General features: G+C 37.5%; 2 protein-coding genes across 2 annotated transcripts in view; one reads left to right on the top strand and one right to left on the bottom strand.

The window, feature by feature from the left end:
- The window catches only part of MAPK8 (mitogen-activated protein kinase 8), a 175,113-nt gene that overhangs the window by 83,914 nt on the left and 71,981 nt on the right, over positions 1-19,218 (bottom strand). The window lies entirely within an intron of this gene.
- FRMPD2 (FERM and PDZ domain containing 2) overlaps positions 1-19,218 on the top strand; it is a 58,308-nt gene that overhangs the window by 30,997 nt on the left and 8,093 nt on the right. The window contains exons 27-40 of the mRNA XM_072931415.1: positions 334-432; positions 1,583-1,947; positions 4,339-4,633; positions 5,523-5,681; positions 6,329-6,503; positions 7,581-7,791; positions 8,958-8,995; positions 11,399-11,485; positions 11,895-11,959; positions 13,371-13,532; positions 14,373-14,541; positions 15,808-15,884; positions 17,136-17,221; positions 17,790-17,905. Coding sequence (XP_072787516.1) covers positions 334-432; positions 1,583-1,947; positions 4,339-4,633; positions 5,523-5,681; positions 6,329-6,503; positions 7,581-7,791; positions 8,958-8,995; positions 11,399-11,485; positions 11,895-11,959; positions 13,371-13,532; positions 14,373-14,541; positions 15,808-15,884; positions 17,136-17,221; positions 17,790-17,905 — 2,104 coding nt within the window. The remainder of the gene's footprint in view (positions 1-333; positions 433-1,582; positions 1,948-4,338; positions 4,634-5,522; positions 5,682-6,328; positions 6,504-7,580; positions 7,792-8,957; positions 8,996-11,398; positions 11,486-11,894; positions 11,960-13,370; positions 13,533-14,372; positions 14,542-15,807; positions 15,885-17,135; positions 17,222-17,789; positions 17,906-19,218) is intronic.

Below are 19,218 nucleotides of genomic sequence, written 5' to 3'. Positions count from 1 at the left end.
TATTACTGCCACAAACATGTGGTTTGAATGAATTTGCCTGAAAATTCAGTTTTCTTCAAGAAAAGAAAATTAATTCACCTAAACCTATGTGCCTGATGGCAAAGCAGAAGTTTGTAAATAGAATTGACTTTAGATACATGTTCACCTATAAACTATGGTCCTTTTGTGTGACAATCCTTCAGTGGTAAATATTGGCCCTCAGACACTGCTGACAGACACAAATACCAGAAATGTCGCATTCACAATAAAAATTTTCTCAATCTCAGTTGGTAAAATGACATGTAAGATTTACTCTGTTCCATCAGAAATACAACATTCCTTTTTTTTCTTTAGGATGTCCTGCATTTGTTAAGAGGAGCTCCTCAAGAAGTTACACTGCTACTTTGCAGACCACCAAAAGGTGTTCTTCCAGAAATAGAGCAGATTGCTCTGGTAAGGCAAAGCTTCTGACAGAAACTTGCATCTGTAAACCTGGAAAGACACTGCTACATTTTCTATCCAGTTCTGAACAAGGCTTTTCTCCAAGGCCCTCTTCTCCTTTTATCTCCCTTCCTGGTTTCAACTCAAAGTGCAAAGTTCAACTTATAATTTCTTAGCAACTAAAATAGTACAAATCTGGCAGACATGAAACATATTTATCCCAGTCCAACAACTTTTGAGTTGCTGTACTATCACTGGGGTGAAACAGCACATACCCAAGTATGTCTTCTAGTGGTGCTTCTAAAAATGCTCTACCTGATCCTTAGCCAGAAAATGCAGATATTCTCAAATGCAGCTATTTTAACTCCCCAAAGTGAGAAGAAAATAAAGAATTTTTCCTATCCGGACTTTATCCCTTAATGAAGCTAAATAAATGAAATAACATTTTAAACTAGTTATACAGGTTCTTATTGATAGTTAGCAGAATCCGCAGGGGGAGAAACAAAGCACAAAAAAAATACCCCCAAACCATAGACACTGCAGAGACTAAATCATGGCCATTAGATGTGCTAGCATTATTACTCCCTTCTTGAAGATGCCTCATGGACACGTAACAAGTACTCTTAATAATAAGGAATATGCATTAGCACTACTCTTGCTCCATTCAGAATGGCCTACTGATGGTTCCCATCCCACTAGGATTTATAGGCACCCACAGGCAGACAGAAATGACAGTCAGAACCATCTGCAGATAACAAACTGAGTCCTGCTGCTCTGCTGCAGTGTGCCCGTGGCTGATTTCTAAGGTCAGTCACACAGGAGTCAAGTCTGGAAGTTACTTCCATGGAATAAAGAGACTATAGACACAACATTGAGCCATGACATTAACAGATCTATTAAAAAAGAACTTCTAGCAAATAATTCTTTGGGAAAAGTAATTTGGTATAGTAGTTTTGACTGGAACTCTTGTAGAATGTGAAAAATAACCATTAAGACTAAAGAGTTATTTGGTAAGAGTACCTCCTTCTATTTTTTCTCTTTCCTTCCAGCTACCATTAACAGAAGCTTGTTAATATTGCCTTTTCAAAATATTTTGCTCTTGAAGAAAGAAAGATGGGAGAGTAAAAAGGAGTTGCACTAACCTTTCTGCTTTTTTTGATAGACTCCAGCACCATCTCCAATTAAGGACTTTGTGGCAGAAATGCCAGGCAGCACAGAGGCAGGAAATGGTATGGATCAATCTACCAGTGATGGAGGTAGCACCTCTCCAGACCTTGAAGACTGCCTTGATTCTCCAGTGGGAGAAGATTTCAGTGAGCCTCCTGAGGATGACAGCTCAGCCTATGAAGAGCAGGATGCTGAGTTTCAAGAGAAACCCATACAGACACTCCCAACTTCCAGAGAAAGTTTCTATAAGCATCTTTGGAACATTCATCAAGAATCTTCCAGTTCTGAAGTCTTCCACTCTCTGGAGGAGGAAGTGAAGCAGAACTGCTACTCACCATGTGAATTTGGACAGGCCAAAAGGTAGGGAAAACCAAAATCTGTTCTGCAGCCTTTCCTTTTTCTCTTAGTGCTTTGAAAGTTAATTGTTTGGGTTTAAGTACAGGGCTCTCTGGTTCTAATCACTCCTGATTACTGAAGATTTTGTTTTATTATCTTATTCGGATTTGCCTAATCTGCTTTTCCTATTTACTCTCATCTTATTAGAATTTTGCATAAGTCTACATGGCGAGATACTTGTAAGAGTTCTGCACCACTGTAATCATTTATGCTGTTCAGCTGAAGGTGGTTGCCATTTGAAATCAGTGGAACAACACCTGTTTATCTAAATAGGAAATGAATTCTTTATTGATTATATGATCTTTTGCTTTCATTTATTTTCAGAGTTGACTTAAATAGGCACCAACATTTTTTCTTATTGTTTGATCTCTTAATTTCACATTTTTTCATAGGAAATAAAAACACCCCAGCAGAGAAACTGTGATCAAGGAGGGGAAAAAAAAGGGTTATTTTATGTTTTCTGGTCTTCAGAAGCCAGTATAACCCCTGACAGGAATTACACAATAAAATGTAGTGCAAATGGACTCAGTCTCCTTTTACACTCCTTTGGATATATCAGACACTGTCACACAGAAGACAATCAATTCCATTTTCATCCTCTTTCCCAGTGCAAATAAGTATGAATTATCAGGACAGAAAGGATTGATGCAAAAAAAAATGGAAAATCTTCCAGAGGCGTTTAATTTACAGCTTTAGTAATTTTATGGAGAAACTAATTTCTATTTCTCCATACAGTCATTTGAAATAATTTTGTTACTTTTGACACTCATCAAGCACAGCCCAGACAGTCATCTCTGGGGAGTGACAGCACTACCTGACACTGCAAACCAAGTGGGATTATAGTGGCAGTTCATAATTGTAGCATCTCTTGGTCAAGTGCAGAAGCTTCACTCAATTAATGAATGAAGCTCCTGCTTAATTATCTGCTTCTATACTTCTGAGTAAAACCAGCAGAAATATCTCTGCAGCAAACATATTTGCCAAGAGATTAAACAAAACTAAGTTTATTGTGGGAAAATATCAATTCCAAGAAAAGTTTTGGATTCTTTCCAAGAAGGAAGTTCTGAAATAAATGTTTTTGTTTGATACATTTTCAGTATCATTTAGTATCAGCTTTTGCATTTTTAAAAGGCAGCTAGAGAAGTTTAGGATGTCATGCATTTTAAGCAATATTTTTAACATAATCTCAATTTCAATCCTTCCAGCTAAAACCACACAAAATACCCAGAAGGAAATAGGCATTAATAAAGAACTTCCTTTTGATTAATTAAGAAATTTCTCCATATTTCTCAAAATATTTCATGCAAATGTATAAAATTTTTTATATGAATTTTACAGATATCTTCTGTGATTTCATAGAGGATGTGCAATTCATTTTAGTTTTAGTGTCTATGTTTGTTTGGGAGATGATGGACAGTTCACTTCTATCAAAGAGAAAAAGATCCTGGCTGATGTAGATATGAATATGCCATTTTAGATGTTTTTAAGATGAATGAATGTTTAGCAAAATTTCAATAAGGATTGATATGAAGAAAACATACTTTAAAAATGTGTTTTCAGCATTTTTATGAGCTTTAAAAGGTAAATTTTTGGGAGACAATGTCACCATTGTCCTTCATGAAGGACAACAGCCAAAACTACTAAATGCAGCATGTATGATTACAGTCTGGCTTGAACATCAAAAGTGCTGAATACTTTGTCTGCAATATAGTGGAATAGAATCAATAATAATTTTAATTCAATTAATTTAAGAAGTCCATTGGTGGTTTTCAGACAACTCATATGCTTCAAGGCAAGCATAAGAATAAAGGCAAACTTATAAAGAGGAGTAAGGATTACTTTTCATGAAGAAACCGGAATCACTTCATATTTCATGTTTCTGGTCTGTGCCCTGTTACCAATGAAAGACCTGTAGAACCCAGAAATGTGGGTGGCATTCCTTTTTCCAGAAAAATGCTAATATAAAAATTGTAGTGATATTTTAATGTCCATACTGCTTACCAGAAAAGTTAATGAATTTGTTTATGGAAGATGAAATAATTAGTTTGAGTTTTTTCCAATTATTGTTTTCGAGAAGCAACCAAGTACTAATTCATGCCTTAAAAAAATTAAGAGTGCAAGAGTTTGCAAAGGTAAATAATGAAAGTTTTTTAATATTTCAAGTAGCTTTGCAAAATATTGATTACTTATTTCCTTTTATAATACCATTGGAGGATTCAGACAGCAATTCAATACCATAACTAGTAATTCAGTTAAAATGAAAATAAGGTAATGCATAAACAGTAGACTTTTCAGTGGCCATCTAATAAAGCATATGGAGGAAAACCCCAGCGCTGCAATCTTTTTATTTTTCAGCCACGTATTTAATAAGAGTCATGATGACCTATTGAACACAAAATGTATGCCTGAAACTCTCTCTCTAACCCCTATTGATGAAGAGTATCTCACTGTCAGCTCAATGTCTGTGACCTCACTTCCACGAGGAGGAAACTCCAAAAGAGTCTCTGCAACCACTGCGACCCAAGAGCCACATGTTTGTGGTCCCTCATCGTCATCCCTGCCTGCCAGAGAGGCACATGACAGTGACAATGAATGGGAAGACTTGGAGGAACCAGAGGAAGAGAAGGAAGAAAATAAATTCTGCATTCAGGTATGTGATGGGCACCAAATTACCAGCAGGTAGAATACAAGGGAAAATGAACAATTTTAGCAATGTTACAGTATTAACATTAATTTTAACTAATTTTCTATGCTATTCCATGTGAATTTTTTTTTCTTTTTTTGCTTTCCTGAATATCCACAATCTTCAAATAAAGCAGACCTTCCACTATGCCCAGCTCTCCAAAATTCTTAACCATTTGCCTTAAGGCTATTTCTTTTTTCTTGACATCTTACTATTTCTCCAACTTCCAAAAATTCTGCATTATTATTCTCAGTGTACAAAGGCCTAAAAGCTCTCTAGTAGCTTCTAAAATTAATTGGAGTCAGCTACTTGGGTTTTTTCTTCCATGTTTCAAGGCCATGCAGAAAATCACTTTGTTACAGTGATACTGCTGTAATGTCCTGATAAGAAAGTATGATCCTTGTGCTAATTACTATTCAAAATATAACTCTCAGTCCTGCCAAATGCTGAACATCTTGCATTCCTACGACACTAATGAGCTCTGAATTCCTACTAATTTGAGAGCACTGTGGACAAAATTTAGCTGCAGGCATTTCCTTCAGTGGGACAGCAATGGCAGTAACAACAGTAATTTTTGCACCCTGCTATTGCAATGCTTGTCACCTCAGAGGCCTCCAAGCTTTTCTTTACACATTCCAGATGCCTAATCGCAGGTCCTGGTGGCATTCTCTGCTTCACTCAGCCCTATAAATCAACCAGCATGAACCTCCACAATTCTGGGATATGGCAGAACACCTTTTACATGCTCTTGTAGCATCTGAGGATCTGATTCCTACCTGCATATAAAAATTATGGAAGATGTTACTGAAGCAGCAGAAAAGCCTACTTCAAACATACCCTGTGCTTGTTTTAACAGGAAATGGAGATCTTTGTGACTTTGACAAAGTCAGAGAACAATGGTTATGGATTCTCTGTAGTTCTTAACAAAATGGATGCCTGCCTGTATGTTGATGAAATCTTGAATGATCCTGCCCTTTCTGATGGAAGATTGAGAAGGGGAGACAGAATCATTATGGTACAGTAATTGTTTGAGTTTATGCAGAGGAGAAAATATTTGCAGATCGATGTCATTTAGCTTTGGCATTCTTCATTTAGTATCACCTATTTAACCCGTATTTAGGTATATAAATAAATAATATAATAAACCTAATTCTGCTGACCCCAGTTGGATAAATTTCAGGCTGAATATATTGTATGATGAGGTAAATAAAATGAATCTAGGAGCAATTCAAGACAAGTGAGACATTAAATGCCTTCCCAATGAAATGACGTAAACTGAATTAATGTAAGAAGGTGACAGGTGACACACAAAGGATGCAGGAATTATGTCCTTTGTAATGTAATAACAAAACCTTTTTTCAGCCTGGTTCATGTTCAATTTTTTGCATAAGACCCTCTTCCGTGTTTTTTGCAACAAGATCTTGAGTTTCAATGGGGAAAAAAAAGCTATTTTTATAAAGCTCTGCATTCAGAAAATAAAGGTTCAAGAAAGAAATATTACTGCAATCTTAATTGTTAAATTTATTGACATTAAATACCATAGCAAAGCAATAAAAATTAAGTAAAAACTAATTTAAGTTCATCTGTAAAATTCAGAATAGAGGGAGAAGTAAATGACGGTCAATGAGATCTGTGACATGATTTTACTGGTTTGTCATTTAGGTGAATGGAATTGATGTCACATCTTTGCCATGCAATGAGGTCCTGGCTTTACTGCAAAGCTCTCCTCCAGATCTGCACCTCGTGGTTGGTCGTGCTGACAGTGACCCACGTCCCTCAATTAGGCCAGAGGAGATTCCCGAAATTACTCTCACAAAGGGTGCTGATGGACAGCTAGGTGTGTAGTAAATGCTGTATTTGCTATTTTGGACAGGAATGACAGCATAAAATAATCATAAGCAAATGTGCTCTGGGATCAGTATGATCCAAACTGACCTTGACACCTTTATTCTCTTCATGATCACCCATGACCAAGGAATAAGAGCTTTTTTTTGGGCAACACCTAAGAGGGAAGACTAATATTTCTTATTAGACTAATGAAGGTAGCTGGAAAAATGATCTTTGTATTATCACCCTATTAACTGAAGTTTCTGGCAGATTTCCAGTCTCATATTTTTGTGTTACTTATATACATAAGTTTTGGGTAGTTGGATAATAATGTCTACTACCTGCAGAGACACATAAAGATCTATTTGGAGGGAAAGAAAAAAATTGAAGAAAAGGTAAAGTTTAAGATGGATAAGCCACAGGTTGAGACTACAGTTTGCTATTCAAAAACTCTCCACTTGAATCCTTGATTCACCACAGACACAAGGCTTTATCTACAAACAATACAAACGATAAAAGAAATCCCCACAATGTGAGTATCTTGATATTTCTGTAGCATGTTACGAGTACTGCACACAGATAAAACTGTAGACTCAGGAACCAGTATGGCTATACTTGCTCATGTACAGCATCGTGTTTCCAGGTAGGAACTAGTTTGTTCAGAGATTCCTTGAGTGTTGTTTGCACTGTGTAGGCACCTCCTCAGCTGTTGTAGGCCTCCTTTCCCAGTGGCACCCTGAAGATTGCAAGGCATTTAAACGTGCAGGTAACGAGGGAGCTGCTGCTATGCAGCTCAGTGTCCCATTGCAATAACTATCGAACATCAGATGAAATAAAGCACTGGGGCAGCACTGAAACACAGAGATGGACACCACCATTTAAGTTTTTCCATACTTTTTTAAACATCTAATGGCATTTCACTTTTTCAGTCCAGCTTATACTCCCATCTTACTGGGGCAAGACTGTTATTTTTAATGTCAGTGATTTCTTCAGCCTTTCAGTGGCTCACATTTATTCCACTTTAAGTCACTGACAGTGAAATTCAAAACACTCTGCCACAAAAGATGCTTTCTCTGCATTATTCTAGGCTTGAAGCTGACAGGAGGAGCTGGAAGCAAGTTACAAGGTATTTATGTGCTAGAGATAGTGCCTGGCTCTCCTGCCAGTGTGGAAGGCAGTTTGCAGCCACAAGATCAGATTGTTTACATCTGTGGACTGTGCACTGAGGGCATTAGCCTGGATGATGCAGTGAGAGTGTGTGAAGCTGCCACCCAGAAAGTTCGAATCAAAGCCACAAGGTAAATCTGAGCATACTTGATCCTAATGCTGAAGCAAGTTTCTAAATTTTACATCAAGTCAGACAACACAAAACCCAAAAATGCTTTTTCTCAAAGGTCTGAATGTTGCAACCTGATAAATAACATTCATAAGACATGTTAACTCCTTGTAATTACAACTAACACAGCAAGTGTAAGTAGACTCATCCAACCCAAATGAGAACTTGTGAAATTTCATCATCCAAAATTGAATGTGAAGCCTTTAACTGTGAGGCTGAGCAGCATTTTCATATGTCTTGTTATTTAGGGAAAATCTTTGCATTTCCATCACAAGTGTCAACCTCCTTACAATGTCAGATTCACAACTACATGCAAGAAACTATCTCTGATCAGAAATTCTGAGATAATTCCACAGCCGAACATTTTAGAAAGGTACTAAAAATGCAGCATTTAACCTCCAGCATGACCAGAATGTCTTTCCAGGCCTGAACAATAATCAGCTGTAAAGGATTTCGCTCATCAGTTCATGGCTGCACTTTTGATTCATTGTGTTCCACCGTCTGATATCACACCAGCTCAGGTCCTGGACTGATGCAGAAATAGCTTCCAAAGATCTCAGAGGAACAGTAAAATATTAACTCAAAGCATGTGAGAAACTGAGTTATGTAACCAGAGCATGTGACAGAATGGCTGTCACAGCTGTCTTAACATAGTTCAAACTTTTATCACTGTTTTATTAACTTGTGCTTATCTAACAGAGGAAGATACTGCTGCCTCATTATACATCTTGCTGTACAACAAGTTAGTAGGCAGCACGTCCTGATTGTCAGAATTTACAAACTAAGGAGGTAAACAGAACTAAGGTAAAAGAAATGGCAAAAGAGCATTCCCACTTTATACAGGGGGTAACCAAAGCTGAATTCAAAATGGAACAGAAAGCAGTTCTGTATTGGGACAGGTGATTTAACATGCCTATTTTTTTCCCCAATGCATTTCAATAAAATATTTCACTACAGTCAAATATTTTCATATACTGATATCAATTCTCTTTAGAAAAGCACCACTAACAAAATCATAGAAGGACAACTACTATTTAGACAACTGAATTTCTAAAAATAATTTTCATATGTGCTTTACAAAGCATGCAGCGCTTAATGGCTCACATATTTCACTTTTTCTGCCCCCAGAAATGGCAATCCAGTGGTTCCTATAGAGCAGGAAAATAGTAAGTAAGGCTAATATTTTTGGGTTTTAGTTCAAAACTTGCTTCTGATTTTGAAAATAAGCATAAGGTATTGATTAATTGCATTTAAAACTTATTCATAAATTGTAACTTGCCCTTCAGTGTTTTTGTTAAGTCCATTTTAAGGGTCTGAAGAAAATTTGGTAGCTGTTTAAAGACAGAAATAAAATGCATAGTTCACTGTAAAAAAGTATTTTGTTACATATTTAGTTTCTGTTTTTTAAATATGTTATTAAATAGGAATGTTATGTGCAAAACAGCAACACCTGTTTTGACTGCAACTATTCAATAAGAAGTTTTCCAGCACTTTTTGAGCCACTATTTAATATGAGCCACTACTTCATCATCTAGACCACCTTTTTAAACTGTTAGTAATGAAGAATATAAAATCAGCAGGCAGCACTAATATCTGTTAGTTAATATAAAAGCATTCCTATAAGGGGAGATATTTGATACTGTAACTGATATAAAACTTCAGCAATCATCTGCACCACAAAGATTTGACCAGAATTGCTCTAGCAGCCTAATGAGTCTCAGCAAGCACAGGCTGCACCTGCAGCCTCAGGTGGAAGGAGAGGTATCACATCTAGGTCAGCACATACAAAGGGTGTTAGTTATGCAAGTAATACTTTTTAATGCACGTTGCAGCATTAAGTCAGTGTTTGTTTGATTTTTTTTTTTAACCATGCAAAAATTACTTCAAAAATTAACCCTGGACCACAATTATTCACATGCCTACACTCATCTGAATATTGGCATATGGTTGCCTGAAGAACTTATTCCAAGTCAAGTTAGTTACAGATTTCCTTACACATGGAGCCACGTGTTTGTTTCTATAAACTGAAGCAATTTTCTACAAGATACGGATAAAGTTATGTGTACTCTGAGTTAACGAGATAGAACTAAAGCATGGCAAATGTATATCCTGGTAGGACTTTGTTTACACAGCCTTGTGTGAGCTTTGCAGATTCCAAGATTTCCCAAGACACCTTCAAATAAGAAACCAGACCTGACCCCCCCCCAGACAGAGATATAAACTCTGTACTGGCACAGTTACCTGCCTCTCCTATGAAATTTGATGTGTCAGGTCCTGCACATGGGTCAGAGCAATCCCAAGCATAAACACAAGCTGGGCAGAGAATGGATTGAGAGCAGCCCTAAGAAGGACTTGAGGGTGTTGTTTGATGAAAAGCTAAACATGACTGAGCAATGTGCCTGGGCTGTACCAAAAGCAGTGTGGCTGTCAGGCTGAGGGAGGGGATTCTGCCCCACTGCTCTGTGAGACTGCAGTGCTGGAGTGCTGCATGCAGCTCTGCAGTCTCCAGCATAAGAAACACATGGACCTGGTGGAGGAATTTAAAGGGGAGGCCATAAAGATGGTCAGAGGGCTGAAGCAGCTCTCCTGTGAAGACAGGATGGGAGAGTTGGAGTTGGTCAGCCTGGACAAGAGAAGATATTTGGGAGACCTTACAGCTCCTTCCAGTTCTGCAGAGAGACTTTTGACAAAGGCATGTAGTGATAAGACAAGGGGGAATGGCATCAAACTGAAAGAGGGCAGGTTTAGATTAGATAGAAGGGAGAAATCCCTTACTGTGAGGTTCGACACTGGATCAGGTTGCCCAGAGTGTTGTGGACATCTGGTCCTCGAAAATCTTCAGGTCCAGGCTGGATGGAGTTTTGAGCAACCTGATCTAGTGAAAGGTGCCCCTGCTCATGGCAGAGGGTGGGAGCCAGATGATCCTTAAGGTCCTTTCCAACTCAAACTGCTTTATGATTCTATGATTGTTTCATTTTATAGGCACTTTGAAAAACCTATAGAAATTTTGGATTTGGTGTTCCATTTGCTATCATCACTCATAGATTTATAGATAAATATTAAGAAAGCAAGCCTTCATTTTTATAGACTTAGTTACAAGAACACATACTAAAATTGCAATTGCAACAAGTAGCTTTTTTTTAAAGTACAAGACATTCATTATTTTCAATAATTCACACATTAAGAGTATTTTGTGGAAGACAGCGAAGATCACCAAAATATGATAAAGTAAGACTATAAAAGTGAGTGGGCTGGTAGAGGTGGGAGTGTTCCTTCATCTGCCTGATCATTGCCACATGTCTAGAGTGATTCAGTCTGGTCTCTGGTTGTTGCTACAGTTTTTAAAATAACAGTGGCTAAGATGCAGTTGCTCTGCAATTCATAACTGAAATGTTTATATCTCTGTGCAAATTGGCAAACTTCATCATGCAGTGCTCTTCCATGGCTTCATACAGCATCAATATTGGATATTGATGCTTTGTTTAATAACCTAAGCACAGAGTTTACATTCCATGTGTACATGAAATTTAGCAGGAGGCCTATCAGAACAAACATGTGTATGTTTTTAGGGCCACCAGCTGAAACAGAGAGAGCCAATATTTCTTTGTCAAATGAAAACCTGAACTGCAAGGAACAGCATCTGCTGCATCAATATGGTAAGGAGCTTTTCACTTTTCAATTAGGGTTAGTAAAATTGTGTTCTTTGAAAGAAAAGTAAGTCTATAAGTGGTAATAGCATCACCTAGGAAAGATTAATTCTTCATAAAAAAACCTGCCTCCCTCAGAGTTTCTGAGAACATTGATACATTACTGTTCTCCATCTGGCATCTTCTGCAGCATGCAGTTCTTAAAGCTTGCTTTGGAACCTGCTCACAGGGAGGTAAAAAGGTCACAGTGTGATTCACATTTCAGGAGTTTTAGGCCACATAAATCCATAGGATTTATTTTGTATTTCACATATAAAATATAACATGTTTTATTATGTCTCTGAATGAGATTTTGAGTGTTATAGGTAAAGTATTTTACCAGGACAACTATAAAAAATTTGTTGTTGCTTTTTCACAGAGAAACATTTGGAGGAAACAAACTGTGATGCTCAGCAGAACACTCCTGATGCTCCAGAATGTAAAGTAAGTGACACTCTGAGGTGTGAGGGGGTTCATCAAGTGAAGTGAGCTATATGGAGAGGGGTTTTTTCAATAGTGGTATTCAATGTATTTTCTTCCTCTCTTTGAAAATGTGAATGTAATGCAATTGGAGAGTGTCCTGTAAGTATTGAATTGTATTCAGCATTCACAGAGTAGAATGCACTGGGCACTTCCTGGGGACAGACTCTTCTGTTGCTGTTTTTCAATGCTTAGAAAGAAAGTAGCACAGGAAAAAGACACAGAATGTCACAGCATGGGATTATGGGGACAATATATGCAATTGTGAAACATTTCCACAACAATCTGAAAACTTAGATTAATATGTTTCATTCTGCAATTTTCAGATAGACATTGGAAAAGAGAGTAAAATTAGCCCAAATCTTTGCAGTATTGTGCAGTACCGATGTAGACCAATATGGTTTGAATTTGGCAAGAGTAATGCATTTTTAAAGTTATTTATTGTTTATTATGAATTTCTGAATACACAGGAATGTTGTTGTTGGAGGAAAAAGTTATATCCACGCTCAGCATACAATGCTTGAAAATTCGGACATAAGCAAACATCACTTCTGTTGTGCAAACTGTTAATTGAAACAATCCAAATTGGGACTGATATTTCATGTTTAAAGATTAACTAGTTTTCTCTTGATTGTGATTTAAAAAAAAAAAAAAAAAAAAAAAAAAGCTGTCTCATTAAGATTAGACCTCCAACCTCACAAAAAAATTGGAACAATTTTCTCATTTTTGACTATGCCATCACTATTATTGCTTCTTCTGCATGATTTAATCCATGATGGTTTATCTGTTCAACCTGCAAAAATAATTTACAAGGCTAATATTCATGGCATTGGAACTAGTCATGATGCAAGTCATAAACATTTCTAGCTTGCTGCTATTTCTGACATAGTACTTGACCCTAAAAAAAACCAGTTGATCTTAAAAGCAAATTAAGTGCTAAAGTAAAAGAGATGGAAATGTTGGGATTACAAGATTAAGATCTAAATTACAGAAAAATAAGAGAATAATCTATGTACTGCTTTACTGTCATGGTGAAGATAAGAATGCCTTATTTGTCAGTTAAGGTGATTTATTTGATATATTATAAAAGGATTACAGAAGTACACATTTCTTTGCTCTTAAGGGGTTGTTTTCCCCAGCAGCAATTATTAAACAGAGTGTGAAAATAAGTATGTATTATTTTTATTATGATACATACATGCAGTGGTTAGCTTGATCCCTGGAAGCGCTATAGATCTATTCAAGAGTAGGTTATATCCCATAACCCACACCAGACAGTGAGGACTGTGGGAATAATGGGAATCTCTGGTAATCAAAATGCTAACAAAATACAGCTCCAAAACATCGCTTTAGACTGCATCCTTGTCTATTGTAGGACTTCATTATTAAGATTGAGCTGGAAAAAGCAGAAAATGGAAGCCTAGGTTTTGCACTGGTAGGTGGAAAAAATGGAAGGGCTATCCTAATAAAAGCCATCAGCCCGGACAGCAGTGCAGATCTAGATGGGAGACTTCAAGTTGGTGACATCTTACTTAAGGTAATGTTTGTTCTTCATTGCTTTGGCTTACAGTTTCTCTACTTCCTCTATAAAGAGCATCTGTCCAATATAAAAGCGTGCAGATTAGAAACCTGATGCTGCTTTGCACAGTAGCATGTACAAGGTGGTCAGAGGGTTGTCCTGGGGCCCGTGTGTCTTCCCTGGAGTTCAGCTTCCCGTGGGACTGGGCCTCCCCAGAGCTGGTAACTGGACACCCCAGCAGAGGCAGACCCAGAATCACAGAGCAAGCAGCCAACTGCACCTACTCCTGACTGTAATTGTGCCTAGTGAGGATTCCAGAGAAACTGCAGGGGAGCCAGAGTTAACTGGCCAAGCATGCAGGTCACAGCTAACCAGGAGCCTACTGGGAAGAACCTGTCACGTTAGATATTACCAAGACAAACAAAAAGCCCTGGAATTAGGGCTTTTGACTCTTTATTTAAAATCTTACTATCCTAGCCACTTTGCCACCTTTTAATATAAATAATCCTTCTTATTACACCGAATTATTTTTTCTTCTCCCTCCATGAATTTCAAAATCGTTTGATTTTCTAGCTTCCATTTACTTCATCTCTCCTTCATCTTCTCAATGAAGAATGGGAGAAAGCCTACTTACTACCCCAGACTATAATTCTGTGGTATCCTGCTGACAGCCATGCTATAAACATACAGAGATGAAGGATCAAGTGAGTTAGGAGACAATGAGAATTCTCTCCCACAAATGGGCAAAAATGATGACACATGATGTTCAAAGAAGTTATATAAAGTGCTAAAATATGTGATTTTTAAAAAGGCTTTGTTTTACAGGAATCTGGAAATGCACATCATTGTATTTTTCAGGTGAATGAGACTTTTGTGTCTGGTCTGCCACGCCAAACAGTTACAGACCTGCTGCGCAAGGCGCAAGGCACTGTTCAACTCACTGTCTGCCGAAGCCTGGCTCTGCACTGGGCGTATTCTGACAGCCAGAGCAACAGAGCTTCCACCCCAAACACAAAAGCAGAGCCTGGTAAGCAGCTACATCCACTATCACATGACAGAAGTGGGATTATATGTTGCCTGAATTCAACTTCGGTATTAGCAAAACAAGTCAGTTTTACAGTTAGTCCTGTGTCATAACTGTCAGTACAAACATATTCTTCAACCTGATTTGCAGCTCTGGCTAAACTGCTCAAGACATAGGACCACAGGGAAGGAATGCCCAAGTGTGATTTTTAAATCTAGAAACAAAGCTGTAAGACTCTCAGAGATGCTTTAACTCAGCTTAAGTTTTTAAGTCATGCATGTTGGTCTGATTTTACCCCATTTTATGCAACTCACTGATGGAATCACAGCCTGGTTTTGGCTCAGTTGCTAAAATACTTCTCCCACAAACTTCACATCCCATCACTCCTACTTATCTCCTGGAAGCACTACACCTCCTGTTCTGTCTGGCAGATAGATCCTCTCTTTTCTGTGGTGTTCATGCTCAAATCCAGAAGCCCCTGCTCCCAGGTCTATTGTTACTCATTTGAGAGCACACCCATCTTGCAAAGGGCAGTACTTACAGACATGACTAACTCTATGGAAGAACTTTGTGCTTTATGGTCTCTTCTATTGAGTACTCAAATATTAAATACTAATTAAAGATGGGAGTGGAAGCAAGGATATAAAACTACCAATAGATTGCATAGTTATAGTCCTCAACTTTCTGTTTCTTTGAATACTGAAACATTTCCTATAATGTGGAGAAACCTAAGTGGGAAGTATATAGAATTCCTCCTTCTGGCCTGCTGGTTACAAATTGAAGGCTTTGTTTCAAGTATTCTTAGTCAAGAAGACACTGCCATTGCATTTTCTTCTTAAATTACATCAGTGAATTACATAGTTTCTGGGACGTTTAAACTGTTTTTCTGCAAAACACAATGGTATTGTATAAGTACTGGTAGCAAAGTTAATCTATGGCATTTTTCCCTTAGCACTGTGAAGGAATGAGCTGGGTTAGGGAGAGCAGATTTAAATTGTTTCATGGGTTTTTTATAGCTGCTGTTGATACAGGGCTTCACTTCAGTGTATCTTCTGGCAATCTGAATCATGCTGGCTTCTTCAGTGGTGACACATGGCATTTGTGCTTTGTTAACCTTCCCAGGCATTCGCAAGAGAGAGATTCCATGCCAGTTTAAGACACTGTATCTCAATGCCCCATCTGAGTCAAAGTCCTTTAGTCTAAATAGCAGAGAAGAAGTGAACCTATAGTTTCATGAATTTGATTTTGTTTTTGTTTTCTGGTATTCAGCAAGTGGTGGGCAAAGCCTGAAAACTCAGCCTCTTTTCAGTTTCAAGGAAGAAGGCTCCAATCAAATGTGCAATAAGGTAAAATCAGAGATGTTTTCAGAAGTTATCAGGCAATGTACTCATGTTTGTTTACACTGTAAGTTTGCTGCAATGTGGGCAAGAACCACACCTTCTTAATGAAAAAAAGTTTAAGGAGCTGCTGACATTTGAATGAGTCAGGATTCCACTGAGATAAGAACATTTTATAAGTATAATACATATGCTAAAAGAGTGGAGGGGAGAAAGGTTGCATATGCAAGTCTTGTTCTGATTCTTTATAATACTGAAATGAATAATTTATTAATTTTACCATCCTTTCAGTATTTCTAAACTATGTACATTAAAAGATTTCTATTCCGCTATCTCCACTACTATTCAAAATTCAAATGCATCTAAATTTCTTCAAACATGGCTATGACTTCAAATGTTAATAAATCCTGCAAGACATTACACATTAAATTTCAGAGCATCTATTATTTCTAAATTTGAAATTGTAAAACTGTAAATGTGAGAAAATTAGGTCTTCTTATCCTCCAGAAGACAAATGAAAAACCCAAACCCTGATTCAAGTAAAGTAATTGAACCAGAGAAAGAAAAATGCTAATTTGAATTAAAATTTAAATAATTATTTATCAAATGTTACAGCTGAGAAGAAGCTATTTTCACATACTAACAGCAGATATCCTGTATCATTATTTAAATGCAGGACCTAGTTATTACTCTTTAGGATGGATAAACAGCCACCAGTACTATTGCTTCTATTGCATATGGAGGATAATCAAGGTTCTGCCTTCTCTGTTAGTTGAGTGCTTCTTCAGCAGAGCAGCTGCACCCTGCTTCTACTGTTTGCATTGTTGTGTCTAAGATTAAAAAAAAGGAAATTATTACTAACAGCTCCATCTCAGACGCTGGTGCTTCCTGCTGCCAAGAACTGGGAGGGGAAGAGTGTGACTCATGATTCCTGTGATTGCATTTTCTTTCTCAGATCAGAGAGGATATAAAGAACTTTTCAAAGTTCAGTCATGCATGCTGAGATGTTGAGGTATCTCTAGATTGTATTGTTTTATTGTTCAGAAACTTATAAATGCATCTAAAAAGGCTTTTTATTCTGACTAGTTACTGCAATACACATTTTCTTCTGAAAGTGGAAACTAACATATTTTCCCTGTCCTTCTTAAGTGAAGGACACATTTCTGTCAGAAATAAGAAAGAGTGTTGATGAAAGTAACTGTATTCTTGATGTTTCTGTGTACTGATTTTTCACAGCTTTTTCTTATTTGAAACGTACAGGATGCAGAAAGAACAGATAAATCTCCTCTGCAAGGTCAGCTGGCTGGACAAGACTATAAGGACCTCATCAGTAATATTTCAGACAGGTAAGTCTTTCAAATGAAGTAAAACTATTAAAATAAATAGTATGGATAATTTATTTGTATATTTCCAGCTCTGTCCTAATATGGTATGGAAATGACAGAAACACGGGTCTATTGGAATGCAGCTCCACCTGCAGGAAGAGCTGCTGAACACACAACTACTTCCACAAGAGCTTACACTCAACTACTAAGACAAGAGAATAGAAGCTTCCAGGTGTAAGGGCTAAAAATTGAAAAATGTCCTACATGAAAATGGTCGCTAGCTATGAGAAACCTTACTTCCAGTCATTTTTGAGCAGCTTTATATTCTGAGTATGATCTTACCTCTGAAAAAATTCAACAACAATTGCATACCAAAAATATTATTTTTCAGTAGCTATATTTGGAAACAATACTCCAGACAAAATGCTCCTACAACAACTTGAACTTGTAATCTTCAGAGTTCTGACTAATTCTTGAAAATAATTGCTCAAGAAAATTAAAAGTAAGCACAAATAGATTAAACACAAAATCTTTGTTTTTTGTTCAGACTGTCAAAGCTTCTGCTACTTCAACTGACATTGTTTTGCAGGTCACAGAAATGTGCAGAATGTGAAAGCTGCAGAAGAGAAAATCAACAGTCTGAGTCAGGCAGTTGGAACAATGAAGATGATGTTATGCCCCACAGGATTCCTGTTCTACCTAGAAGTAATCATACAAAAGCTTCTCTTGTTTCTTCAACAGTATAGCCCAGCACCTCCATATATGTACACTGAGAACACTAGTCCCTTGTATACAAGCTAAGGATTTGCTCTTCCAGTCTAAAAGACCAGGGCACTCAAGACACAATTTTTACTACTGATGCATAAATAGGCCATCCAAACTTTGTAACTCTAAAAGGAAACGTACATCATGAGGCCTCGCCTCTTCTCCCTTACTGCTCCCATACAACTTCACAAGAAAACACTTAAAATTCAGAAAAAAAGGTCAAATTGTACCTCAAGACTTTGTCCCCAGAATCACTGAATTCCACCCTCCATGACAATTTAATTAAAATCTCTAGAACTGATGTGATTAAGCATGTACTGAAGTACTTTCACAGCTGGGTGCCAAAGCCCCTCTGACACCCTGAAGAATTTACAGAAAAAATCTCCCTAATTGTTCCTTTATGAAAATTAAGCTCCTTCTGCTCCAAATGAGAATAATTCGTGAAAGGAATCATACTGAGGATGCCGCAGTATCTCACAGATTCTTTGAAACACACATTGCTCTCTCTCTCTCCTTGCTGCTTCTCACCCAGTGGAAGCAATGAGTTGCTGATGTCTCTTATTAAAGTAAAACACAGGTAACTCTCTCACACTACCAAGCCTTGCTGGCCAACAAACAGAAGATTATAAACAATCATCATCTACTACTGCTCAGAGTTTGGGGTTTTTTAATTCTCCTTCATCTGGAAGGAGAGGTGTATGGGAAATAGTGTGCTCTGTCTGGAGTGGGGATCTGTCTTCACTGGCACCCTCAACTAGATAATAAGAGCCTTTTCAAGGGTTAGAGACTGGAATGCAAACAGAAAGTGTCATAAAAGCTCAGGCAAAGTAAGGGCAAGTTGTAGCCCAGACAAAAACACAGCAAGCACAACTCTATTGTAACAGAAATTAATAAAGAGTAGCAATGATGGCTCAGAGGAGGAAAGCAGAGCATTCTTCTTGTCTTCATCCTGCAAAAAATCCCCTGGAACACATCATCAGCTTTTCTTTGAGACAGCTGGTACATTATCCTTTGCAAACGGTAGCTTATGACTAAAAAACCCAAATTCCATAATTCCTGTTCCTCAAACAATTATTTTTTACATAACAAGCTAATGTTTTTACTCAACATGGGAACAAAAGTTTTTCTATCAGCCCAGTAGAATAGTGATATTTCTGAAGATGCAATGTTTATCCATTTTTCGAAACTGTCAAGTACTGGACCAGAGCATACATTTCAGGATGAGCTAAGTAGTAAAACTGAATCCTGACTTT

Source organism: Taeniopygia guttata, chromosome 6 (genome assembly GCF_048771995.1).
Source record: "Taeniopygia guttata chromosome 6, bTaeGut7.mat, whole genome shotgun sequence".
Classification (NCBI taxonomy): domain Eukaryota; kingdom Metazoa; phylum Chordata; class Aves; order Passeriformes; family Estrildidae; genus Taeniopygia; species Taeniopygia guttata.
Note: the sequence above shows the minus strand (reverse complement) of the source record. Positions and strands in the feature narration are given on the sequence as shown.